This window comes from Cupressus sempervirens, chromosome 3 (assembly GCF_028749045.1).
Source record: "Cupressus sempervirens isolate cs-2001-9-10 chromosome 3, ASM2874904v1, whole genome shotgun sequence".
Taxonomy (NCBI): Eukaryota; Viridiplantae; Streptophyta; class Pinopsida; order Cupressales; family Cupressaceae; genus Cupressus; species Cupressus sempervirens.
In genome coordinates this window covers 359,807,775-359,835,498 of record NC_143120.1, presented here as the reverse complement: position 1 = coordinate 359,835,498, position 27,724 = coordinate 359,807,775, and the positions used below count along the sequence as shown (strand labels likewise).

Here is a 27,724-nt window from a genome sequence, read left to right as displayed (position 1 = left end):
TCCAAACCTTGTCAACCTATTGGCAAAACTATTACATGATATATTCTCCATATGTTCATGTAACTCATTGATTGTAATTGGCAAATCTTGAAAAAGTCTTTCTTTACAAATACAACTGATCAACTTTGTATGTGTTGTCTTAGTATCATGTTAATCATAAAATACCTAAACATTTTATGTTTACCAAAATGATGATCCCCTATACCACAACAAATGCTTAGCAATTTCATAAAGATGAGCTCACCTCATTCATTTCTCTACCAATCACATCTTCCATAAGGAAAAACATTGAAAAAGCCATATCCAACAATCCTGGCATGACATATTCATTGATAGGAGATGCATCTATTTAGTGTTGTGTAAAATATCTCTTGCTTATTAATTGATGAACTAAAGGGGGTTTATAATGGATACAAGGCACCACACTTGTTAAAGGTTTTGTGGATGAGGTTGTGAGAAAGGTGGGCTTGAAAATGGAGGGAAATCCATAGTTAAGCACATTTGCGCCAAAGTAATACTGGGATGGGTGACCTCTTTAGAAGTCCCAATGCTTCACCTATGTGTGCAAAACCTAGATGCAATTAGCATTGAGTGTTACATTCATTCTCATCAAATTCATCACCACTTGAAGGATATTGCCTAATAGCATTTGTTCAAAATTGAATAGAAGTGACACATCAAAATAAATCATAATGCATGAATGTCTAGATAGTAAAGATGCTTGGAATCAGATCTAAATATAGCAACCATATAATTTATATAATTTTGCACAAACTATTCTTTACAAATGCCTTTATAAGATATACTACCACTAATGGCACAAGGTTAGTCATCCAAATAATTTGTTTTGAATACCAGCTACAACATAACCATCCAAACCATAGGTTTCAATAACAATGACAATAATGTTAAACTATCTTCAACAACTTCTCAACATGCAACTAAAGATCATATATAGATTCCAAGACTTCAACACAAATTCACTACTACACTTGATTGTGTCAAGAAAAATCACAAAGTGGCCATAGTGTTAGGGATCCAAATAAGAAACTATAGAAACCTATACTAGCTATCTTCATATATAACACATTAAATATAGTTCTATCAAAGATTTGAATACCATTGATTTCCTACAAAACCATATTTCTAAATATGAGACCCACTTAAACCAATATTTATATCAAATATGTCATTTGAACGATGGAATGGGAACAAATTTCCAAACCCATAACTTTGGGGCCAAAAAAAAAACATAAATCTTACAAGTGGGCCAAGTCATCTACAAGATTTTAACATGTGAAACAAATCAAGTGTACAATCCATAAAGAAAACATGACCTACCATCCAATTCTTGTAAACAACGGCTAAAACCATGAAGTTCCCATAAGCACTCCATATCGTGATCCAAGTTGTGGTTGTTCCTCCATGTGACCATGACGTCAAAATTAGTCATTAAACATTGATGCATTTTCATTGTACATGACCACAAGGTAAAGTAAAAAAACCACCAATTGAGAAAATATTTGCATATAGTCAAACAAGAGCTCCAAATTACCCTTGTACAAAAATCTATACCAACCCCATGAAGATCCACAAAAATGATCTTTCTAGTGTACAACATTAATCTCATAAACAATATTTGTAGCCGCCAATCTAATAGATTTCCAAAATAAGGTTAACTCATAAGACATTCATTGTAGCCCTGAAACCTCCAACTCTCAAAGACATATAGTAAACCTCTTACCACTCCAATGGCTATTACAAAGTAACTCTGAACCATATGTTGGGAAATTCCAACCTCTATTCAATGAATTAGTAGTGAAGATTTTTACTCATATTATGTCATCCACTTGTAAGACACCAAGATTTGCCTATTACAATATAAAATTTTGAAATTTGTATGCAAATTTGAAATTAATCATCCTTATGTGGAACTACCATTAATGTAAGATTCATCTTTAGTATGGTAAGAATCAATGAACATAATATGGTTATTAACACCACCTTATGTGAACCTATATCAACAATAAATGAAAGATAAAATTGCTAAAGAATAGCAACAATGAGGGAAAAATCAACAACATAACACAAAATTAATGTGGGAAACCCTTATAGAAAAAACTTCACCAAGAAGGAAAGTCCAACATGCATTATATTTTAACAAGATTAAAATATCAAACTTTCATTCTCCTATTTGCATTCAACATGGTAGCACCTACTTACATGTGTTAAAACTCCTTATGATACAACTTGCTCCTTGTATCTACAATATGAGTGTACATTCAGTTGTTTGTCCTTTATTTTTCACATCCAATATATAATGTCAAAACAAAAATCTTATACATCAAACTTAGCATCCAAAACTGACTCCTCATTCCAAATGTATCATACTTAGATTGACCTCTTACATTGTGCAATGACCAAGATTTTAGGACTCGATTACTAAGTAGTATTGACAAGCTCACAAGTTTTGAGGCTTAGCAAATCAACTTGCCAAGGAATCATTAACCAAGTTCAACTAAATAATTGGTCAAGTGTTCGGCAAAGACTCATTTAGTCCAAGTCTCAACCTCACGAGTCTTGGGCTTGAACTCTCAAGTTCACATCAACTTTCTCAACAAGGTTAAAATATCAAAAGGCCGCCTCTTTCCTATTTTTTCCTCAATCTCATCTAATACAAATTTAAATAGTGAAATAGAAAGGGAAAGAGTAAAGGAGAGGAGCATCTAGTATCAAAGTAGGCACAAGTAATTTAAATTCATTTTTTCAATTTTCTTGCTTTGAATTTTTTTTTACAACTTGAAAAACATAAGAATATATTTTCAAGAAAAAACTATTTCCCTTGATAACCTATTTACTTACATTTTTAGCTTTTTTTTTGTCCTTTAAAAATGAATGCTTATCATTGTTCTTTTTTATTTTTTGCAAAAACCAACTATTTTTATTAGTTAAAATAGCAATGTCAAGTTCAAGGTCAACACAATTGAGTGGTAGAAATGACATGCATGAATTATGAGATACCAAGAGTCGCCAAGGTCAACATCACTTGTACTAAATGCAAGCAATGTATGGTAGATGGAATTTTAATAGATTGAAATAATACCTTGTTGCAATACCTTGACAAAATGTGAAGATATGTCATCCAACAACATACTACTTGTTGAAAGTGCAAACCAAAGGAAGCACTAGCAATATTCATGAGCCATAGTTATCTAGTTATGTGACTATTGATTCTTTTGGTGCCCAAGTCCTAGCTTTCATAATCCATGATCATGTATTAGTGAGAACCTTGAGGGTTCTTTTTCTATTCCTAGTCAGATTCCCTCTCCAATGCTAATTTTCTTTGTTCCATGCAATGTTCCAAGAGAAAAACCTTCAATTGAATATACCACTTGGAATAGAGAGAAAAACACTGTAAGGCTAAAATGGTAGCAACAAGTTTTTGGTACAATAATAATTTACCCTTTAGTTTGGTTAGCAATCCATATTGGGAAGGTTTTGTGAATGCATTGATAGTTGTGGGTAAGAAATATAAGGCTCCAACGTCTACAAATTTGAGTTTTATTGTTATCTATAAAAAAAAATACACACCTTGTGATTGATGATCACAAGAACGTATGGCAAAGAAAAGGTTGCAGCATCTTATCGAATAGAGAGACAAATGGACAAAATAGAACTCTACTAAACTTTTTTGTGGCTTCTAATGGTGCACTGGTGTTCTTGAAGTCTATAGATGTCTTGCATGAAGTCAAAAATTTTGAGACATTGTACAATTTATTACGAGATGATTCAAGAGGTTTGGGTTGAGACGGTTGTCCAAGTTATCCTAGAAAATGCAATTGTATATATAGTCACAATTTGACTACTTATTACCAAGAATCCTTCTATTTAATGACCTTCTTATGTTGCACAATGTGTGGATTAAATGTTAAGACAAGATTGAAAAGATTGAATGAGTCAAAAGTATGGTTGAAGATGTTAAACAAACTATTGAGTTTATTTACCACCATACTTCGGTCCTTTCTTTAATAGAAAAACCACAAATGGAATGGACCATATGTGACCAAGAGCAATATTATTTCTTGGCCACTTCCTCATTTCACAAAGCATTCTTGCCCCAATACCTAATCTCAGACAAATGTTTGTGTCTAATGCTTGGTTGGGATCTCGATTTCCTAAGAAAGTTTATGGGGAAAAGATTGCAAGTTTAATTTTTTATGATAAATTCAAACAAAAATGAAGAGGTAATCAAGGTAAGTAACAAATACAAATGTAAACTTTATACAAAATAATATATTTGGTATTTATTTTTCTAAGCAGATGATTTTGTAATAGTTTGTTTTCATTTTTTCAAGTGACAAAGCCTTTGGTGAAGGTTCTTTATATGACGGATGCAGATGGCATACCAGTGGATTTCTTAAATGAGGTCATGAATAAAGCCAAAAGTGTCATATTACATTAGTATGGTGAAATCAAACAAAAGTTGTTGGCAGTCAACCAGCATCCCTTACAAGATTTGCAACATGGCTTAACCGCCTCATGTGGTTCTATAAGCCTATTGGTTGTATCGGGCATTTACAGATGATCTTTTGGTGCAACAGCAACCCTAGCCTTTCTAACAATTGGTATCAAAGCTTGGTAACATGTTTGAATCTCGCAGGCCACGTGAGTGGTGCTGGGAGGGGGATCATTGGCAGTGGGCCAACATCCCTCATAGGATTTGCAACATGGCTTAACCACCTCCTGTGGTTCTGAAAGACTATTAGTTGTATTAGGCATTGACAAGTCAATCTTTTGGTGCAACAGCAACCCTGGCCTTTCTAACAGAAGTATATGTGAAATCAATTGATGTGTTACTGGTTATAGATGGACAAACCAAGTCTACCTACTAATACATATCTTTAGCCTAGTTCTCAAATTTAAAAGTCTACTTCTTTGATACTCTTAAGGCAAATGAGAAAGTCGTGACCTATATACTACATACATCAATTAGATGGTGATAGATCGTGACATGAGAGACAAAGTTCTCAATGAGTTGGAGATGAGATTTTCAATATCCTCTTTATGAATTTGGGAATGTTGACTCTCTAGAAACCATAATTTTATATCTATCCATTCCAAGTCTACAAGGGTACAAATGGGAGACTCTTTCCTTCAACTCTAGCAATTGTCTAGTTTGAGATGTGAAATATTAAGTTTCATTAGGAGGGAAAAGGATAAAATTTGGATGTTTTATCTCTTTTTGGCATAGCAATACATAAACATTTAATTTATAACTCAAGATGTTATACGTTTGAAAGCTTGAAACTATGACTACAAATTATGGAATTTCAAGTATTGAGAGTTTAATGATCATGTGACATGTAATATTTAAATTATGACATAGTCATATTAGGCTTTTATATCATGTAAATGCATAAATTTCTTTTCTTTTTTTATAAAATTACAATAATTCTCTATCATGAGTATGTGTTGGATGTCGAGACCAAATCAAAATTTTGGGTTTAGAGTGAATCTAACCCCTCAAACTTTGGTAATGACATAGGTTGAGGCTTCAAAGTTATTCCCTCCAACTACCAAACTTGTTAATGAAACATCACATGAAATGCCACAAATGAAGGAATATCAAAAGATGCATGTTTTTTTGCGAGTGTCCACTAGGAGAAGCCTAACATTCACTTTTTTGCCTTATCCTATTCTATGCATCTAGATATGGTTAAATAATCAATTCAATATGTAATCATTTATGTTCACCTGCCACCTTTATCACTATTAGTGGTCTCATCACCCCTTATGCAAGTATTACAAACAATGGTGAGAATAATATATTACAAATTATATTTCCTAATATATCCTAAGAGTCAAGCGACACTTTCTTCACTTTTACCACTATTAGTGAACCCAACATTCCTTATGAATGTATTGCAAACAATGGATTACAAATTATAATCCCCAATATATCTTAAGTGCCAAGTGGCAATTTCCAAGGATGTTCAAACCATTCAATACGGCATAAGGTTTTACAAAGTAGATGACACCTTAATCTTAATATTTTGAAGGTGTTTGAGTCACTATGGGTATCTCTAATAGCCCAATAGTATTGGTAAACTATCAAATAGTCATTTATCTACTATTGAAACAAATTGTGTGATGTGTTAGGTGATATCAATTGATTTAAACTTGCCTTCGCACAAATTTTGTTAACATTTCATAGTTAATGAAATTTATTATTGCATTGTCTTGTTGCATAATAAAGCAATCTTTCAATATTGAAAATGAGGACATGTGTTTACTAATTACAACACCTATTCCAACTTTACCTAACAAGAAACCCTAGATCTGTGTTTGCTAGCAAATCTAGATCATTACATTAGTTTTCTCTTTTCCATAAATGTTGCCTGAAGAAGTTACTCCCATTGTTTCTATTTAAATGCACTACTTGTTAAATGTGAGGTTGACGTTATCCATGTTGTTAGCATTAATGGTTGTCATTGATGTCAACATTGTTCCAAACTCTTGGGGTGTCAATTTTTGTTTTGGTTGATGTGCACTGATAAATCTAGTGTATCGATTGTGTGTTGGGCGATGTATACCAATGATCTATATGTTAGTTGATACATTGATTTGTGGTTGTACTTTAAATGTTTTATCTTTCTATATCTTAGTGGTAGATCCACTTGGCACTAGCAGATCTACTTAGTGTGTAACCTATGTTGGATCATATTTTTTATTTGATCCAAGGCGAAGCGTGTTACTTGGGTTTTGATTCTAGTAGCTTCATTGTAAGGTGTTCATCATGACCAATGGCACTAAAGATTGTGTTGATGGTGTTGCGTGTTGAAAAGTTCAAGGTGGTTTGTTTGGTCAAAGCGGTCCACATTTCATTCCATTCCCACTACGAGACTGTCTTGGTGTGACCTATTTCAAATTTATTTTAGCTAAGTTTGAGGTCAACAAGCAATATAAGTAGAGTGAAGGTTCCAATTTGTATATGCATAATGCATGTATGCAAGGTATATGTGACGTGAGTATAAATATGTTGACTGTTATTGCAAGTTGGTGTAGACAGTGGTAAACTGTGTTGCAGAGTACTGATAATTGTGTTTAGAGGTAGATTCGACTTTCATCCATTATATCATGGCTATAAGCTTGATTGTATTATTTGTGAGCCTTCATTATACTTTTGGGTAGTTAGCCACATTAGCAATAAGCCTACCGGTGGTGACCCAAATTGTAGTGAGCATTACATGTGTTCTCATTTCTCGAGAATTAGCTTCTCCATGCTTTTCCTCAATTTCAGTTTTCCACACTAAGCTTGGTGTTTTCTATGTCAGTGTTCCTATGTTATGCATGTTTACATTTTGTGTGGATGTTTAAGGTGCTTAAGCAATATATCAGAAGTGGTTATTGTTTCTGTTAAAAAAATTACCAACATAGAGTTCTACAATTTATGTGGGAATAACTAATTCATCCCCCTCTCAGTTATTCGGCATGTTCAACACTACTAATATACTGCCAATCTCTTGTTTTTTGCCTATGCAAGATGCTAGTAACAGTCTCTACCGCAACCTTCAGACAAAGGGAAAAAGGAAACAATGGTTTTCCCTTAGACTAGCTTACGTGATGTAGTGCAAGGTAGGGGAATCCTCAAAGGAGATGTCCTAGCCCCCAACAAATAACCACAGCAGAAACACAACAACAACGCAAGATCTGATACCAAATCACAACTCTTTATTCATAAAAAATAACTAATTACATGCAATGTGTTAGGCAGTAAGGCCTTCCTTGTTATGGCCAAATACAAAGCAAGTAATAGTTCTACAAGATCCCTCAAGATCCCATCCAAACCCTAGTTAGTCCAGATCCACACTTTGGTAGAAACCTCCAACGAAGATCTAAACTTGTTCTAAGCCCACCAAGCAATCTCCTTGTTTCCCAAGCCTTAACACTAGCCCTTCTCACAAACTCGCAACTCCACCACAATCCTGTTGTAAACTGCCTCACATTCAGCACTCTGTCCACAGACTCAAGAAAAAACTCACTCTTCAGCTACTCTTTAGACTCACTCCTCCGAATGAATAAATAATGACTAAAGACTTCACCACATCCCCTACTTATACCCAACTAAGCCACAAGTCGGCCTAGTAAGATACAAATTAAATAACTCTTACATTAAATGCATGTAAAGCTACAAGTCGGCCTCCAACAGGAACTAAATACCAAATGCCTTAAAATGCATACAACACTTATTAAATACATCAAAAACAATTAACCAAGACCCAAATAGGTCCACACAACTCCACTAAATTCCCTCCAACATGCAGGATGGCCCACTACCCCAGGATGCTCCTGCATCATTGCGCGTACCCACAGGATTACATCAACAAACAGATTCCAAAGGCTAAGGCAAACACAAGTAACAGCTTCTGTTTGCAGAATTAATGTTAGGATTACGCCTCACTCTGTCATTTTTTATTGCCCAAAGTATGATAACTGAATTTGTGTTTATAAGCCATAAACGGAAAGGAACGTGTACATATAACACTGCCATTTGTCTCATTTCTCGATTATCATTGACATAATATACAGTCAGAAATAAGAAAAAGAAAAAGTCAGAAATAAGGGGGAAAAAGCAGTCCAAAACTCAATAAAATAGGGAAAGAGAACCCAACATGTACTACTTGTGTCACATTCAATTTTTAAAGATAATGCCATTCTAAAAGCGCTAACATTGCATACCCTAGCAACTCCCAATTAGTAAGAAAAATAAATTGACAGTGCAACTTAATGAATTACCTCTCTGTTACAGGGTGCAAGTCCCAGCAGTAAACATTTAAGTTATTTTAAGGTTCATTTAACTAGTATCAAGACCAGGTAATTTTACCTGAGCATAAACTGGCTCAATGATTGCCAATGAATCACCAAATGAATGACTCAAAATCAAATACCAACGCCAAACAAAATGATATCTAGGTAAACTTGTGACGTTATCTCATTCTCGTGATAAGTGTGTTCTTTTATTCCAGCTTGTTTAAGGTAAATTTGTTGTACAGAAATTTGATTTTCTTGCCTATAGGTAGAGCTGTTGACACCGCCATAATCAAATCTCCCACAAAGGAACCATAAATAATGTGTATATCTTCTTTACTTCATATACAGAAAGCACTGAAAGATATACTATTTCTTATGGTACGAAAATTGTTAACATCTCAAAATGCTTAGATATTTGTTATATTCACGAGGAAGGAAACTCAGAAAACAGGGAGTGTTTTGAGAGAGCATTTTCAAGAAATAATTTGCATGCTCCTTATTTGCTCAAGTTTAGTTTGTCACACCAGAAACTCATCTGCTCAGATACACAGCTGGAGCCAGTAGAGCCATAGGAAGAGAACTTTTTGACGCAATTTTCCACACCAATAAAACTGTATACATCTTCTTCAAACACCGGATGTAGTTGCCTTAGTTGAGCTAAAGAGAGCTCTGAAAGTTGGCATCCTTTTGTAAGGCTTAGTGCTACAGCTTTTCCCACAATATCATGAGATGTTCGGAAGGCTATACCCTGCAAATATTATGCATGATATGATAAACCATATAAATAGTTAGCCATGGAATAACGTGAGCGATTACTCTGTGGAATGGGTATGATTGAGGTGATCTACTAACACAGGTTAACAAGTTTTTTGTTTGTTAGAAAACTAGCAGAAATAAAAATGTTATTAAAGACTAAACATGTTAAAACGGCTTAATATAAAATGACAAATGCTATTTGCAGATGAGTATTCCTTATATTAAAATTCTAAGAAGACTGTAAGCAAGAGTCCATACTTTGTTTACAAGATAATCGGCCATTGTTGTAGCATCAAGATGTCCAGCAGGTAGAGATCTAGAGATGCGCTCCTTATTGAAAGTTATATTTTGAGCAAATTCAGTTGTGACCTCGAGCATTGCCGCGATAGTTTCCACACTATCAAATAGAGGCTCCTTATCCTCCTGTTACCATGTATATCTATAAAATGTCAAAGATGCAAAGGGAGTAACCTACAATGGCCATTATGCTAGGAAGATTTAAAAATTATAGTCCCCTTTTTATTGATTCCTTCCCTCATAACTACCTACAGAGGCAGAGACATGCCCCATTAGTATTAATCATAAGAGAGTTTATGCTCCTAATTGTATCCATAAAAAGATCTACAGATTTCCAGTTACTTTTTAGCTGCATCACAAATCCCAGATCAAGCATGTGAAAATGAACACAGGAGCTATACAAAGAATATCCAAAAGATAGAAAGGCTATACAAACATCCTAGGGCTAGGAAGACAGAAATACACTGTTGCATACACATAAATGATAAAAGCCATGAACAATGCCATGCAATACAACCATGCAGAAATACCAAGGAATGATTATGTTTGGAAGGTGCTGTTGAAAAAACTGCAAATCATTGACAAAAGATAATATAAATAAAATGTAAAATTATATTTGACCATTAGTATGATTGCTTGTAATGAATCTAAATGTCTGCATGCACAAATCCTAGCACCATGAAAGATTCGACCACCCAACAATGGAGGATATTAGATAATTATGCTATAGAGCTCAAGCTTACAGTTTCATTATCCTTTGTGCACCTACACAACAGCGTTAACAGTGAACACAACTTTCAGTCTCAGGAAAAATACAAAAAGTAGAAAAATTAACCTGTAGATCACGGTTGTAGGCTTGTGGCAATCCTTTGCAAAGGACCAGTAAAGTAGTCAAATCCCCAATGACTCTAGCAGATTTCCCACGGACGAGTTCCATGGGATCTGGATTTTTCTTCTGAGGCATTATGCTGCTTCCTGTAGAGACTGCATCACTTGGAATAAGAAAGCCAAACTCCTCTGATGCCCAGAGAACCCACTCCTCACCTAGGCGAGATAGATGGACAGCAATAATAGAATTGGCTGAAAGAAGTTCTAGTAAAAAATCCCGATCGGACACTGCATCAACACTGCATAATTCCATGGCAAGTCAAAGGTCATATGCAAACTATACTATCAAATAAACGTGTGAATAAAAACCACAAATGAACAATAAATTGTATCCTATATTATAAACATCAAACTTCAAAGAGCCATTTGTAATCCAGAACAAAACGTATTATCTCACAAATACTACCCGGATTTCATCAAGGAACATTAAAAAAAATGTTGCTATCAAATCAATGCTGTCAATACAGTCGATATACTAACATCACTTGAAAATGGTCCCAGAAGAGACTGGGAATAGGTCATTAAATGAACATAAGATACACTCAGAGGTCAACCCAGTATCCATATTGCTTCAACATTTTGAGGATGATTTGTCTTCTTGCTCACAAAATGTGAAAAACATCAAGAGCTTTGTCACTGTAGAAAACCTTACAAAAAAATTTTGATGTGCCATTAACTTAGCCAACCAATCACTAAAAAGAAATAATGATTTCAAGTCCTCAATTCCTCATAAGCTTTTCATCGAGGATCTATTGCCGTGATATGAACTAAATAGTGAAACGGCTTATAAAGTTAACATGAACATAAGCATAATAGCACTTTCGGTGATCTGTGTCAATCCCAGGAGTTGCTTGGAAGATGATCTACAAATTAAAAGACAAACTATTGTGGGATCACCTGACTTGTGGCGAGTTTGGGATTACTGATATAATTATGCAAGGAAAACATTTGTTTATCTCGAGTAGGCTTGACTATCCTTTGCTAGCATATTTGTCATTTTCTAAAATGGTCAACAACAACCTCAAAATTAAAGTGATGTTTGGTCATCAACAGGCCAGATATGAAATCCATACAGATATGTTTCCATTTTCGGTTGCATTTGGAGCTGTATACATCCAAATTTGTGACTAGTTAGTTCATCTATTCCTCAAGGACCCAAGTACATGAGGTAAGCCTTGAAGCCTTTTTGCATGCATGGGCAATAGAAGTGTTCTCGTATTATGCTCAATGTTTTGGTGAATCCAACATGATAAGTATATTAATATTATTAGTAGTAAGCCTTTGAAATGAGCATTGCTAGCTGTGAACAGGGGAATACAAGCATGCACAAGATTGTAAGAAGCCTGTTCCATATACATGGGCTCAACCTATTTTCCTTGAGAAAATGGTGTTGTATGTAGCCATAAACTCTGTATTATGTACTGTGAAACTCAGCCCACACTGTTATGGCTCAACATTGTTTGTCACCTGAAGCACTCAGTTGCTTTTGTCACCTTTCTTTCCCTCTTGCTTAATCTCTAGATGGAGTTGATTACATAAATGTCACCCACTTTGTAATTCCTTGCATTCTCTAGCATATTTGTGTATGAATAAACTGAAGAAATCTTCCATTTTCAGAATTTAAACAGCAGCACCATTTTCAGTAGGTTTTATTCTTGAGTTCAATGGATATTAATGAAACAGAAAAAGAATGTGTGTGTGTGTGTGTATCATGAAGAATTGGTGCTTTATGAATTGAGTGCTTTTGGGTTGTTGAGAGGAGTGCTTTCTTAAAAACAAAGAGAATGCACACTGCATGTTTAAGTTGACTTTGACTAAGGCAAAGTTTGGTTTTTCTCGTCTGAGATTAAAGTTTAAAAAAATAAAATAAAATGTGCTTAGTGAACATGATGTTTTTTCTAGTGATATTTAAAATCAGAGATAGAGACTGATGAGCAGTGAAGGAAGTATAGATTTATGAAGATTGAGCAGAGTACAGAGAAATTTTTCAAGCAGAGCTTATTGGAGGTCGGTGCCTCATACTGGGTGCACGGAGGGAGTTGGTGCTTTTAATGAGTTGAGCTCATGTTTGAAATATCGATGTTCATTGTAGAAGCCTGCTACTGAGGATTGAATTACTCACAGGTATTTAGGAAAGCATGGATGCATTTCTATGGCGTTGGAAACCAGAATAGTGCCATCTCTGTTGCCGATTAGTCAGGACTCATTCATATATTGAAATTTATCTCTGCAAATCTGAATCATATTTAAGCTTCTATTTTGGATCCTGTGAACAGCAATTTGGTAAGGATCTCGCACAGCAATTGTAAGGTTATCAGTTCATAAATTTTATGTCATCTAATTGGTTCAATTCTGTTTTAATCTAAGTTACAAGATTCTCTCTTGGAAGGTGGAATTCGAAATTCAGTTCGCTGCAAAGTCGGATTTGTTTCGAATTAGCTCAAAATCTGCCAGTCGGGTGAATTCACTCAAAATTCTCTCAGAAAAACCCTGTAAGAATTTTGGATGAGTTTGGAAGACTTTTGATTTGGACAAAGGAACCCAAAATCATGTTGGGCGAATTTGACTGAAAGTGAAAACATCATTTTTATTGACTTCTTCATAAAGACTATTTGCCAACTTAGATCTATATGACCCTCCAACACTAAAATTGACCACTAAAACGACCAAAAGGGTTGTTTTGTGTCATTTGTGCATTTGTGAATGAAAAGATAAACTTTCCTCCATTTGTGTACCAGAATCTGAACCAACAACTTAGGTTTTAATGAATGATTGTTAAATGGTATATCCATGTTCATTTTTTGAACAAAACTTTCTATTTATTTCTGGGTGTTGTTAAAAGCATTCAACATTGCAGATGCAGAAACTACCCAGAGAAATATCACATTTATACACTGTAACACCATTACTGGGATACATCAGGACACCAGGATGAGTTTCCATGACGCGGAGAAAATAGGCCTCATTTTTGGGACGGCCAGGGGATGACAGCAAGGGAATGATGGGGCAGGTAGGGGTCTTTTATAGTATACATATAGAACTTGAAATGTTAGTTATAAAATGATGTTTTAGTAGAACATAACAAATTAAAATACTTGAACATGGCAAAATTGCATTATGAACTAGAACCATTGAACATTCAACATAGTAACATATTACATAACCAATAGTAACATTCAAAATCAAAATTTGAATGGAAATTCAAGTACCAATCCCAGCAGTGGCATGGTTGCGGAATGGCGGAGGTGGAGGTATATGGGTACTCAAGTACCCAATGCGGGGACGTCTCAAGAACGAGTACTCTGAGGTTTGAGAGGAGGGTGTGAGTCCCTGTGTTACACTGCATTTATACATGCATGCAAATTGTTTGGTGAAAAGTCTTTGATATCTCTATATAATGTGGATTTACTTGGTGAACAAATAATGTCACAATTTCTGTTTGAATGATCCTCTACCCAAACAAATTGAGAATACATTACACTGCGATTGAATGCAAAGTGTTTGATAAAATGTTCACACAGTAGGAAGCAGAAGTATTTGTGGGGCTTAGGGGAAAAAAAAAATCTAGGGTGACCATTACACCAAAAGTGGAGAACTTCTGGATATAACAAGTTCTGGAACCTAGTGCTGAAATTTGGCACTCCAATGTTGCTCTTTATTGATTTGTGAAACAACCACCAAACCCAACTAAAATTAGACGAGCATGTTTGCTCACTTTGTTTAAGAGCTTAATTGTCACTTTTATGTGCTATCTTCTTGTTTAGCTTTCGCAACAGATTGGAGTGCTTTGTGAAGGTATTTGCGACCTAAAACTTGTGATAAGGAGCTTTGGAGTGTCCTACACATTATAGAAGCATACATCCTCAATTAATTCTGCTTTTTGTGATTCTCAATAAATCCTTGGCCTGAATGATCTTTTCCCCAAAAATTCCGATCTTATCAGACACGATTTTCAACAATGTCAAATGTTTTTTTAAGGTTTAAGTTGCAAGAAAAATCTCCCAAGGAACACATTTACTATCCAATAATCTGTCATTATACCCTAATCAGACAAATATCTCTATTAAATTGGTTTCCTAAGCATAGAACTGAGTCCTGGCCACCGGGACACAGTTTGACGTTAAAGATTTCATAGATTTCATCAGGTTTTAAGGCAAATCACAGGTAGGAGACCTTAAATGGATGCATATTTCTAATAGATGTTAAGGACATTAAAATAGAGACAAGTTCTTTGGCATACTTCTATATTTGATTTAAAAACATTAACATAGAATGATTAAAAGATGTGTTTTTTTCATAGTATTCAACACTACTGGCATTTGCCTTAGGCTTGTAATAATGCTTTCCACACAAATCCACAGACACGATTAAGGGGGAAATCGTAGACAATATCATAAATACCAAGTAAGGCTTCTATCTCATTTCATTAACATATCTGAACCTTATAAGAGTACTTGCCAAAAGTAAATACAGAAAGCTGGACTAAATTGAAATAAAACTCTATTGGCTTTATATCAATCTAAATAGGTTTGTTTACTTGGAATTCTTGTGATCCTGACTAATCAATAGATTTTAACTTTTAAGTTGTCAACAAAAATAGCAATAAGGTTGTTTGGATTATCAAGGCAAGGTTAGGGCAAATTTCCTTATAGGATGCTAAGTTGCTAACTAAATATGATAATTAGGAGCTTTAATTTGACACTGACCATCATGTTTAATAAAGGTACAATTTCTCATGATGTTTTAAACTTAAAAACCATGTCCTCATCAAACACATTTCTCTACCTTCTAAAACACTTAACATTTGTCCTCAACTTCCCAAGCATGCTTTTCTAAGGTTATTTCCACTTAAAACATGTCAAAATTGATCAAGACAAGTTCAGGCAATGCTTAACATTTGTCCTAACTCCCTGAGCATGCTTTCCTAAGTTACAAAACATGTTTGGCACACTTTCACTTAGTCTTGGTCACTTAAATTAACATGGCATAATTTTAGATCCTTACTGCCACTTGACACGTGTCCAGTTCCTGTGAAGTGTGCTCAACTCTCTTAACCAATAAACCCCTGGCATTCATTCACCAAGGTGTGCTTTATTAAAGATCTGCACCACCTTCAACAAGGTTTCCTCATGCTTGAAGCACTCTTTGACTCTTAATACCTCTTGGGCACTTTCAGACACCTGAGAAGCGCACTCCAAGCAAGTTATTGTCACTTCCACAAACACCTAATCAAATTTATCTTTTCTTGCTTTCACGCATGACTTGATTACGAGAAAAAACAACTTATGGAACAGTACCCCTTGCTCATGATGGAACAGGCAACAAAAACGTCACAGATGAAAATATGATGTCGAGGTCTCAAATCCCACACTGACAGAAGGATTTAGCAGTACACAAGAAAATAACCCCAGCAAGACATTTCACTATTGTAACGAAAGACTTTTATTTAGTTAATTAGTCAAGTGCAGATAAGCAGTATTGATTTAGACGTATCTTCTAAATCATCTCTGGCATGAGACAAGATTGCTATTTTGGAAGATTCGGTTTTTCGCTGGATTAGTATAAAGCTAGAAGCACGATAGAAGACTGTAAGCATTTAATTCAGATATTCTTTTAAGGACTGAAAGACTAAGTTTTCTAAAGGACTGCAAAACTGAATGTAAGAAAAGTTGATTTCCAAGCAACTTTAAGTTATACCAGTTGTGGAGGTTTCATTGTACTTTTTTGAAGGAATGCAAAAGAGGTTATGTAACTTATGAGGTATAATTATCAATGAATACTTCCATTATTTATCATTTTCACAATTTGAATTTTAATGATTTGTGAGATCCATAGAATGTTTTCAAAGCATTAGATAAATCGATATTGTGATTGGAATTATTTTAAGATATACACATATTTCTTTTTAAAATGCTGTTTTTTTCGTTCTTATGTATGTTAATTAGTTTCAACCCTATTTGTGGCTTTAGTATGTAGTACATAATTATGAAGATGCACTAATATTATTTGAACTATTGTTTGTATTTCAGAAACAAATATTGAATGTTTGTGAACATTTTGACACAACATGGAAATATTACTTTTTGTGTCAAGCTAAAATTACTTGTAATGCCTAAAAGTGAATAAATAAATAAAATAGTGACATGAGTAATGATCATAGACAGTTTAGATAGCAATAGACTTCTGTTTTAAAACAAAACAAGAAATGTGTTAACTAAAGTGCTTCTACAACCATACCTGTTTCTTAATGGTCCAGTAAATCCTAGTGATCTTGAAGTTGCAAACCTATCAATTGGAAGCCCAGTACCAGCCAGGGCGCAAGCCCCTAAAGGAGAAAAGTTCAAGCGAATTTTGCAATCAGCCAACCGCCCAGAGTCACGTTCAAGCTAAAGATGGCAATTTTATGGAAGTTAGAATTGCCACTCTTAAATTCAAAAAAAATAATATAATGTTTATCACTGACCATATAAAGCACATCACGTTCACAAAAATAAAATTAAAATGGTCAGGTGTATTTATCATTTTTTCAGGATTCAGCTTATAGATCTCTTTGGCAAAGAGATAAAAATTAAGATGCCTAGTGGTGCAGTATCCCCTCTTAAATTACAGACAGTAAATAATTATTTAATAAAGTAATTTCCCTAAATACATATCCTAATACTAAAATGTGCAATTCTATCTTCTCAAGAAAGAAAAAAATGGACAGAACATATCTAGAAGATCCAAAGCCGATATCATAACAGGTTAAGGAAAAGATATAAGGTTGAATGAAAAACAATTGCCTCTAGGGCCTCAACAAACTCACCAAATATTCTGGAGATGGGAGGTAGGATATTCTTCCACCCCAATCCCCACCATCACCCCTGCTACCTTAACAAAATTTAGCATGGATAGATGCCTTCCCACACCTTTGCCATTTGAACAGCCAAAACAAATGCGGAATACTTTGCATGAGCTTGTTGTGACAGAGATCAAACCTTTCAAGTGGAATACAAAGGAGATTGAGAATCCCAAATTGCTTTCCAAATTTAGCAAACTTATTGGCATTTATCAAATGATTCCAATCCATTGGCAAAACCTAAGTTGCCGTATTCGCTCCTGGAAGAACAAATTCGACATTCGATTCCGCCAAATTCATAGATGGTTTGAATTCGCTGTTTTACTGTCAAATTCATTGTAGATTCTGGTTTTTGAACCTTGGTCGACTTTGCAAGACTTTGCTGTGAATTTGGCAGAAAAAACCTTTAATTCACTGTTATTGCTTTGTACGATCCACACAGTCAGGAACTATCACATGGGACTGCGGACATATAAAAGTAGAAACTTCAATAATTGCCCTCCGAACCGTTGGTAAAATAGCTCCCGAGCCATTCTCCAGTGGACCAATATTGAATACTGTCATTATACTTCATCACCATGTCTTTCCCAGAGTCATGTCCGTTCCAAGAGAGAAGAGCCCTGATGCCAACATACCAATTATTCATCCCATTAGCACTGAAAAATTCCAATACAAAAGTACCATTCTTTAATATCATGGTATCATTTCCAGGTAGAAGTGAATCCCCACCATTCCGTGCTAATGACTGGTAATTGTTCAGTGCAATGAACACTGTAATTGCTAGTACCAAATACTTGATCGCTATCTGGGAAGTCATCCATAATGAATCTGGGAAGTCTTTGATATTTGATATTAATGAATCTGGGAAGTCTTTGATATTTGATCACATATGACTGATTACTGATTAGTGAGTAGTAATGTTGGAATTACTGTTTTGAAGTTTTTTAACTGAAACATTGTTACGGTGGTGTGTTTTGCTAAATTGCTTTAATATTAGCATAGTGGTGTATAAACTTATTTTCTGCATCATATATATATATATAAAAGTACAAAAAAAACTTGTATGGAAGAACCCAAAACGAATCCAAACCTAGTCCAAAAAAAATTTGAGTGAATTTCGAACCCGAATTTAGAACCTGCATCCGAACCAGAATCTGAACCAGCAACTTAGGGCAAAACAACTCAGAAGATTTGTTCCTTAAACAAATTCCACTTGAGACAAAATGCGCTCAAAAACAGAATGATAAAAATCAACTCCTCAATAACCATTTTGTTATACAAAAACAACAACGAAGATAGGAACGTGTTGATATTAGTTTCGTTCCACCACAACATGCAGAATAGAATACATAGTATTTTTAAAGATGAAATACCATACCTCCAACTCTCTCTTCAATAGGAATGCTATTATGCTAAACAATCTTAGATTATTTGAGTGATCAAATGAGAAAACCTCAAGGTTCCTTCTTATTCATAGACTTTCACTCAGTTCTATGATGTGATATGCTAGTTATCACAAACAGACTTACATTATTCATTGAATGGATATCAACTTGACTTTAACTACTTCCAGCCAACCAAACTACAAAAGAAAGGTCTTAGAAAGCTATTCTACTCCTAGAATGCAAGAAACTGTGGTTGTCTTTGTGACTCTACTAGACTTAGTTTAGCCATCAAGATCAACCAAGCTAGTACAATATCCTAAGGGAAACGTAAGATTTTCAAACTACCACTATTCCATTAACACCATCTATCGATGTATATGAATGTGCAAGCAATAATTGAAGTTAAGTTTATATAAATGCCATTTGACCACACAAGGCAAACTTACAATAAGTAGCTAGTGGTTTGGTCTATGCGAGTTTATCAAAGGGCATCTACCAAGATGTTGATTGCTCTGAAAGTCAGCAAGGAAGTTGAAGAAAAGGAAAGGTTGGATAATGTTGACTCCAAGATCACTAAGATTGAAGGAAAGGTTGTTGGTATTAAATATACCCTGCGGAAGATTGGTGACGAGCTACAAAATTTTGAAAGCTTTTGCCCAACACTTAAGGTTTCTGGTTAGTAAATTGAAAAAGAGTCCTCAAGAGAAAACAATTGTGCAGGTTGATGACTCCCAAGAGGTTGGTCAAGGTGAACAGTTGGTGCCCCGCAAAAGGACCAGGGCATCTACCAAATTGTTGATTGCCCTAAAAGTCAGTAAGGAGGTTGAAGATGTTCGCATTATAGCACTATAGCAACAATTTCAACAAGTATCTCCCTTAGGTAATCTAATCTTTATCTAATAAGTTACAATGAGAAGGCCTTGGCCTTTTATAATTGCCCAATTACAATAAAGGGTCAAGATATATGATCCATGGAGTTTCCGAGACGGGGTTGTTTTAAGGAATGGGATGTGTTTCTAGTACAAGTATGAGTCGAAGCCAAAATTTAGGGGACAAGACCTTAGGGAATGGCGATTACAAACATGAGGGATTTTTTATAAAGACAAAATTCAAATATGCATAACATAACAATGATAAATCATTCGTCATAGACATTTTAAAAGCTTAATAAATGTAAAATAACAAATTAAAATTAACAAAATTAAAATACTAAGTACTTTCATTGCAATATATATGGCGTACATGTAGCAAAAATGCCTAAAGGCTCCAAGTATCATGCATGAAATCAAATGGCATAAACATTGGTCCTATTAAAATACTAATAATATTTCTCATGTCCATATTAATCAAGATTCAAAATCAATAATGTATCTACAAATGTCAAATAGTATATGCCAAATATATGGCTATCCTCTTCCTAGCTAAATCTACATCAACATCATCATCCTTTGAGTCACTAGTAGTTGTAAGCAAAAGATCCTAACGCATTGGAACCCCAACCAATCTTGGAGCTGTCTCATCCCCCTCAATCCACATAGAATCCTCATGATTAACATCCCAACATAATGCTAGAGTCTAATGATATTGGGGAATCTAATGATATTGAAGATTTTGTCAATCCTATCGACATAAGACACTGTGAACAACCACTAACCTCTTCGATCATTTAGAGGTAAGGTTGTTCCTCTTAACAAATTAGATGAAGCTATATGTGGACCAATTCATTTCCGCAACCAAGGAACTCACAGCTTGTGAAAGAAGATGAATGGCAAAAACTTTCAACTCAGGTGTATTTGTTGGCAATATGGCTAAGTTAGTAAGGTTAAGGGTTGTCATTTATGGCAACATATAATTCTGGAATAGAAGGCAGAACTTACAACTAAAGATTCTATCATTAGAGTTAGAACATTGTCTAAGTATCAGACAATTTAATATCAGTATAGAGGTAATTTTGATATTGCGAAGCCTATAGTGATAATCAGCACATGCGCAATTAAGGACAGGTAGACCAGAGTGTCATGATGACGTACCTAAGTGCGCAGATCAGCTTGTTCACAAGGAGATTAATAATTCTTGTGGCTATCCCTTCGGCCAGGGTGGTTAGGAAGGTTGTCTTTTCTTTTAAGGGAGCAAGGCCCCAAGTCCAAATGGCTTCCCCATGTTCTTCCAGAAATCTTGGGCTATTATTCGTAAGGTTATTATCAATGCTGTTAAAGAATTCTTTGGTGCTAGAAATCACCTCCAGGAGATCAATGGTACATTTTTGGTCCTTATCCCCAAATCTCCTAGCATTGAATCTATGGAGAAGTTTCGACCCACCAGTCTATGTGATTCATTTTACAAAATCATTACCAAGGTGATGACTCTAAATATGCTTAAATTTCTAATCTCTATTATTTCCCCTCAGTAGACAAGTTTTGTGTTTGGAAGACAAATATTGGACTCTATCATTATTGTGCGTGAGTGTATCCTTTCTTTGCAAGTTGTGGGGAAGGAAGCTTTTTGCTGAAGTTGGATCTTTCTAAGGCCTATGATAGAGTTGACTAGTCTTTTCTTCTTAAAATTCTCTACGCATTTGGTTTCTTGGATCGTGTTGTCTATCTAGTAGAGCAATTGATCGCTACTTCTATTTCAAAGTTGGTGAATGGTTCCCCCTTCCTCGTTCTTTAAATTTTCCAAGGGCCTAAGACAAGGTGATTCCATTTTCCCCATCCTTTTCATGATTCTTGTTGATTGTCTGGATAGATATACTTATCATTTGGTGTGGGAAGGTCTTCTCTCGAGGGTCAAGCCTTTGTCTTCAGATCTTACCTATTATCATCAGCAATTTGTTGATGACACTATCTTCCTTGGAGAGGCCTCAATTAGGGAAACTAAATCTATTAGGAGACAGTTAGATTGCTACTTTGAGTCATTTGGTCAATTTATTAATTGGTCGAAGAGTTCTCTTTTCTTCACTAATACCCCTACAAGACGATAGAGGAGTATTGCTAACATCTTGGCATGCCAGATAAACCATTTGCCAAATTCCTATTTAGGTCTTCCCCTTGGTTCTAAGCCCACGAACTCGTTTTGGGAAGCTTTGGTTAACAAGTTTAATAGAAAGTTGGTAGGTTGGAAGGGGGGCTCTCTTAAGCCAAGTGCGAATAATTTAACTTTTGAAGTCCTCTCTTCAGAGTCTTCCTATTTATGCTCTTGGCCTATTTTGTGTCCCTAGTAAAGTTGCGGATGCCATTGAAAATATTCAAAAGATGTTCCTCTACTCTTGGGTTCAAGCTATGAAAAGATCCTCCCCCATTGCCTAAGAGAAGGTCCACTAGCCTACATTGACAGGAGGTTTAGACCTAAGGAGTATTCGTTCTCTAAACATCAGTACAGACTCTTCCTCCCACGCTGATTGGGGTCCAGTTTTGGAAAAGTAAATATCTTTTCTCCTTGTATAACTTCAGTAGCTTCCTAGAAGTGGCTAATGTGCGTTCAGGATCGCATATTTGGAACTCAATTATCTATTCCAAGGATGTTTCGATAATGGTAGCGAAGTGAAAACTTGGTGATGGGAAGAATATTAAATTTTGGGAAGATCAATGGCTCGAGAACTCTCCCCTTTGCACTCAGGCTAATTATAACCCCTTAATTCATGAATGCCAATCTAGGTTTGCTAGACGTGCCTTGGACTATTCAAGGGAGCACCACTGGGTTGACCTTTGTTAGATTAGCCCGGCCCTCCTCCCTTTATAGATCTCCCTCAATGTTATGATTCCATCCAATGATGCTGAGGACTCTATTATCTGGTCACTTTCCTCCTCAAGAGCCTATTTTGTTGCATCGGCGATTAATTTGTTATCCCCTTGTTGGTGTAAGGCTTCGTGTAAAGCTGTCATGCCTAAAATTAAAATGTTCTTTTGGATTCTCCTTCTGAATAAAATCCTCACCTCCGATAATTTGTATAGAAGTTTGCAGCTCCCTAATAGGTATTTCCTTTGCTTGTGTGATGAAGAAATTGAGGATCACCTAACCATTCATTGTGATTTCTCCTTATCTACTTGGAACAAGTTGTTGCAATCTCTCAACTTATGTTGGACTTCCCCTTCCTCAATTCAAAATTTCTTTATTCAGTGGCAGTCTTTGGATCTCAATAAGAGGTTTTTTTCCTCTATGGGGTTTTGCTATCTGTCATGTGCTTGGAAGGGTTTGTATAAAAAGAAATAATAGGGTTTTCAAGGATACAGCTTTGGGACTACAAATTATTTTTGAAAATATTAAAAGAGCCATTGTGGAAAATGCTAGAGTGGTGAATCCTTCTTTGCAGGACAGCACCATTTGTGTTCAAGAAGGGCAGTTTACCATCTCTAAGTCTAGGAGGAACCGGGAGGAAAGTACTTGGGATCTCCACCCTACGGGTAGGTTAAGACTAAATTTGATAGGGCAGCTAAGGGTAATCCTGGGCTAGTTGGGTGTGGGGGAGTCTTAAGGGATGAGAATGGTCATTGTCTAGCTGCAGTGGCACTCCCCTTAGATACATAGACTAATCACCTTGCTGAGGCCATGGGGGCTTATCAAGCTCTCCTTGCTAAAAACTTGAATTGTAAAAAGGTTTAGTAGAAGGAAAATTCCGTGAATATTATCACTTCTCCTTAATGGTCATAGTCCCCTCTCTGCTTTAATATCTAATTTGATTTCTCTTTCAAAAGACATTATAATATCCTTTGATAAGATCTTCAACTCAAATGGGTATAGAAAAATTAACACTATGGTGGATTGGCCAGCTAATGAAGGGGTTAAAATTGGCCAACATATGAAGTAGCAGGGTGAATCTAATTTGTCATTATGCCAAAGCTATCCTTGGGAATGACAGTACTCATGCAAAAGTGGGCAGCCGGTATCAGCATTTCCAATGATGTTGAGTCTATACGGTATGATGATGTTTTATGGAGGTTGTGTGCAGTACATTAATTGCTATTATCATTCAGAAATGGAACAATTTCTAGGTTATTAAATTCATTGGCACTTGTTTTTTTCTCAAAATTGGTAAGTCCCTTGCCATTTCTTTGGGTGTCTTGAGTATTATCTTAGCCTTTATCAGTATGGGTGGGGGTAGGAAGAGAGTTGAGCCCTTGTTTGGTGAAGAGTGGAAGACGGAGCACAAAGTCTGGAGGAGGCTCAAAATGGGAAAGATTATTGATTATATGGTGAGAATGCATAGTAGAAATCCCTCGGTGACCAGATTGTTCAAGAAGGGTTGGAGAAATTTGAACATGGAGATTTGTGGCAGAAGTGTCACAATTAATGAGAATGTCATTGCGGCTATCTCTAGCCTACCCAAGGTTGGGATGAAATTTACACCACGACAAGAAGATTTCGGATGTTGTTGTCAAACATTTTTCAAAGAATGATACTGAGTGGGAAGCCATGGTCCAAGTAAATAAAAACTACTTTGCTACTGATAGTATCAAGAAAACTTGGAGAAAAGTCCTCAAGGTGATCATGCAATATATCACCTTGGATGGCAGATTTACGAGAACCTATAGCTACCATTTTGTGTTCCTTAATCATTTCAAGTATAAGGATAAAGTTTCTTTGGCTTTGTATTTGCTCAGTTCTCTTAGCACTAGCATTGTGGAATTTTGTGCAAACTCTAGCAGTAATCTGGTGAAGATGGGGAGTCTGATTGCTCTGAAAGTCAGCAAGGAAGTTGAAGAAAAGGAAAGGTTGGATAATGTTGACTCTAGGATCACTAAGATAGGAAAGGTTGTTGGTATTAGATATACCCTACGGAAGATTGGTGATGAGAGCTACAAAATTTTGAAAGCTATTGCCCAACGCTTAAGGTTTCTGGTTAGTAAGTTGCAAAAGAGTCCTCGAGAAAACAATTGTGCAGGTTGATGACTCCCAAGTGGTTGGTCAAGGTGAACAATTGGTGCCCCGCAAAAGGGACAGGGCATCTACCAAGTTGTTGATTGCCCTGAAAGTCAGCAAGGAGGTTGAAGATGTCCACGTTATTGTGGACCATATGACTCAACTAGAGAAGGAAGTTGCTCAGCTCCTCAAGAATTTGCACTAAATTTTTGTTACATGTTGTCTTTGTTGTTTGTTAGTTGTGTTTGTGTTTTGTTGTCCTTTTGGTTCTAGGTTGGCTTTTTGTTCTGTCTTGCCAACATTTTATCTTTGTTAAAGTTTTTGTTTCTCTTGGACTGTTAGCGTTTAAATCTCAAGTTCTAATTTGTATATGGGTTTCGGGTCCCTAAAACCTATTTTTGAATTAATCAAAAACATATTTTAACATGATATTACAAATATCATATAATAAATATTATATATAAATATAGTGTAATTCATACAACATAAATATTGTATATTTATTTATATACTTATATTTATAAAATGATAATTAATGTGTAGTAGAACATATTAAATTTATATTATAAATAAATAAAACAATAAAATTATAAAACTAAATAATATTAAAAATATATATTCCTGCAAATGGTATCTACTCCCTAGGAATGAGCATGTCTCTAGGACAGACATGGATGGTGATGACCTTTAGCAACAATGTTCCATATTGGTCAATTAGAAAGTGGATCCAGAGCTATTTTACGAACGTTCTTGGAGAGGAATTATCCTCCTTACAGAAACAAATTTCCTTAAATGAGGGTTTCTCCTTCAGGAATATTGCATCAAGGTCCAGTCAAGATATGAATGGCAAATTAAATTTTGCTTTCAAATAATGGTACTTGGAGTCAAGCATGGTCAAAATGTCAAGGTCAATGTCATTTGTTAGATATCCTAGAGGTCATGGGTGTAGAACACTTTAATTTACAAATTCCTAAGCAAGGATCAAATTCAAGTAACCAAGACGATTTTGATGAGTTGTTCAGTCAAAGTTTATTCAAAGGATCCACACATGAACATCACTATAAGGAGCCATTTACTGTCCCCTTTTAAAATATATACTTGATTTTGCCCAAAACTAACAATTTCAATAAATGCAATTTATTTACAAATAGAGTTCTATAATAAAATTACATAATTGTAATTTAATACATCTACTTTTGGTAATTGCCTTCGGCGTCTTCGGTTTCTTATTTATAGGTCCAGTTGGGTCCTTTTTTGCTTCATTACAGTCATGGACACCCCCATTAAGCTTACTTGCCCAAACAGGCTCACGACTTTCGACACTCCTACCACCATGGATAGGATTAGGCAATTTGTCCCAGTTAGAAACAAAATTGTTTCTGTAGGTTTCCATTCTGTACATATAATGATCACTATAATTCTGTGAATATAATTCTGAGAATCATCTTAATTAATTGAAGACTGTTCTACATGGGGAGATTATTTTACATATTTTAACTAATGGGTCTTTTGTCAGTATTTTTATCGTCCAGCCGGCCTGAATAGCCAGGCCTCATGGTAAGAATGAGAAATAGCTATCTCATGGTCTATCAATTTAATCTATGGTTTATGTGGCTTTCATTCTTTGAATATAATTATCACTATAATTCTGTGAATATAATTCTGAGGATCAATTTGGTAAATTGTAGACTTTCTACTTGGACAGCTGGGCCCTTATTCTGAAGGGGAGATTCATTAACATGTCTTAACCAATTGGTCTTTCATCAGTATTTTTTTCTTTTTGCCAGCCCTAAATTAGCCGGCCTCATGGTAAAAATAAGAAATAGCTATCTCATGGTTTATCTATTGAATCACCTAATCTTATGGTTTCTAATAACTCTGTCTGGCATTAAAAAGCTTGCTGGTGATTGGTTCTCTTTCAGGAGCCTCTAAGTAATATTGATGGGAAAGTATTTTCTGGGCAATATCAAGTTTTCCTCTAATATTTAGAGGTTCTTCTGTCTAATGTAATTTTTCAGCAAACTCAGGTGTTACTGTTGGGATGACATTTCAAAAGTTCACAACAATTCTAAAGCCTACAGTAATTTTATAGTATATCTCAGGGATATTATTTTGAGAAAGTCGTGTATGATTACTTTGAAAATGACATCTTTGTTCTGATATGGCTTTTAGTTCTAACCATATTGGAAAGTTGTGGATGGCTGGGTAGTTTGTGGTTGTATTGATTGTTCTTGCCAGGTTGCTTTTAGCCTTTGTGGGGCTAATTCTCAAAAGTTCAGCCGACCCAGTTTTTAACCAGAATCCCTGATGGCAAAAGTTCTCTTTATCATATGCTAAGTTAAAGCTTTTATGTCATCTCCAAAGCTCCTTGTAAAACTTTTCAAAATTGTAATGCCCTAATATATAGGGCTCAAATTTCTAAAATTCAATGTTGTAAACTTCGATATAAAGTTTTATAAACTATGTAAAAGAAGGTATGCCTTCTTCAAGTCCCTCCTTAGGGCATCTATACATATACAAGACTTCGGTCCCGGGCCACACCAAGGGTGTTCTTACGCTGTTCTCTGCACTTGAATGGGGATACTAATATTAATAAAATACAGGCAATTGCCTTTTATTGAATAAAAACATTTGCATAATTATAATGCAAATTTAGAGAAAGCCCTTATTCAAGTCTTATGAACAATACTAATTAACATCAAACCATCTATATCAAGCATCTATTTTGTATGCAAATATTCTCTATTTATTTCAAAAAATTCTAGAATAATTGATATTGATTCTCATATATGGAAGTCTTTTCCTAGATGTGTGTATTTTGCTTTGGTATCACATTTATAACTAGGGATGATCAAAATATTGCATCTTATTTCCTCTTTTTCTATTTACACCT

The 27,724-nt window shown here is 35.3% G+C and overlaps 1 protein-coding gene across 1 annotated transcript in view; it reads right to left on the bottom strand.

The window, feature by feature from the left end:
• Positions 1-8,968: 8,968 nt before the first annotated feature.
• Positions 8,969-27,724, bottom strand: part of LOC149566485 (L-Aspartase-like family protein) — an 82,098-nt gene continuing 63,342 nt past the window's right edge. Inside the window, exons 4-7 of the mRNA XM_089819806.1 lie at positions 16,990-17,138; positions 10,700-10,991; positions 9,826-9,990; positions 8,969-9,559 (exon numbers count right to left, since the gene is read on the bottom strand). Of these exons, the coding sequence (XP_089675932.1) occupies positions 9,308-9,559; positions 9,826-9,990; positions 10,700-10,991; positions 16,990-17,138 (858 nt within the window). The 3' untranslated portion in view covers positions 8,969-9,307. The remainder of the gene's footprint in view (positions 9,560-9,825; positions 9,991-10,699; positions 10,992-16,989; positions 17,139-27,724) is intronic.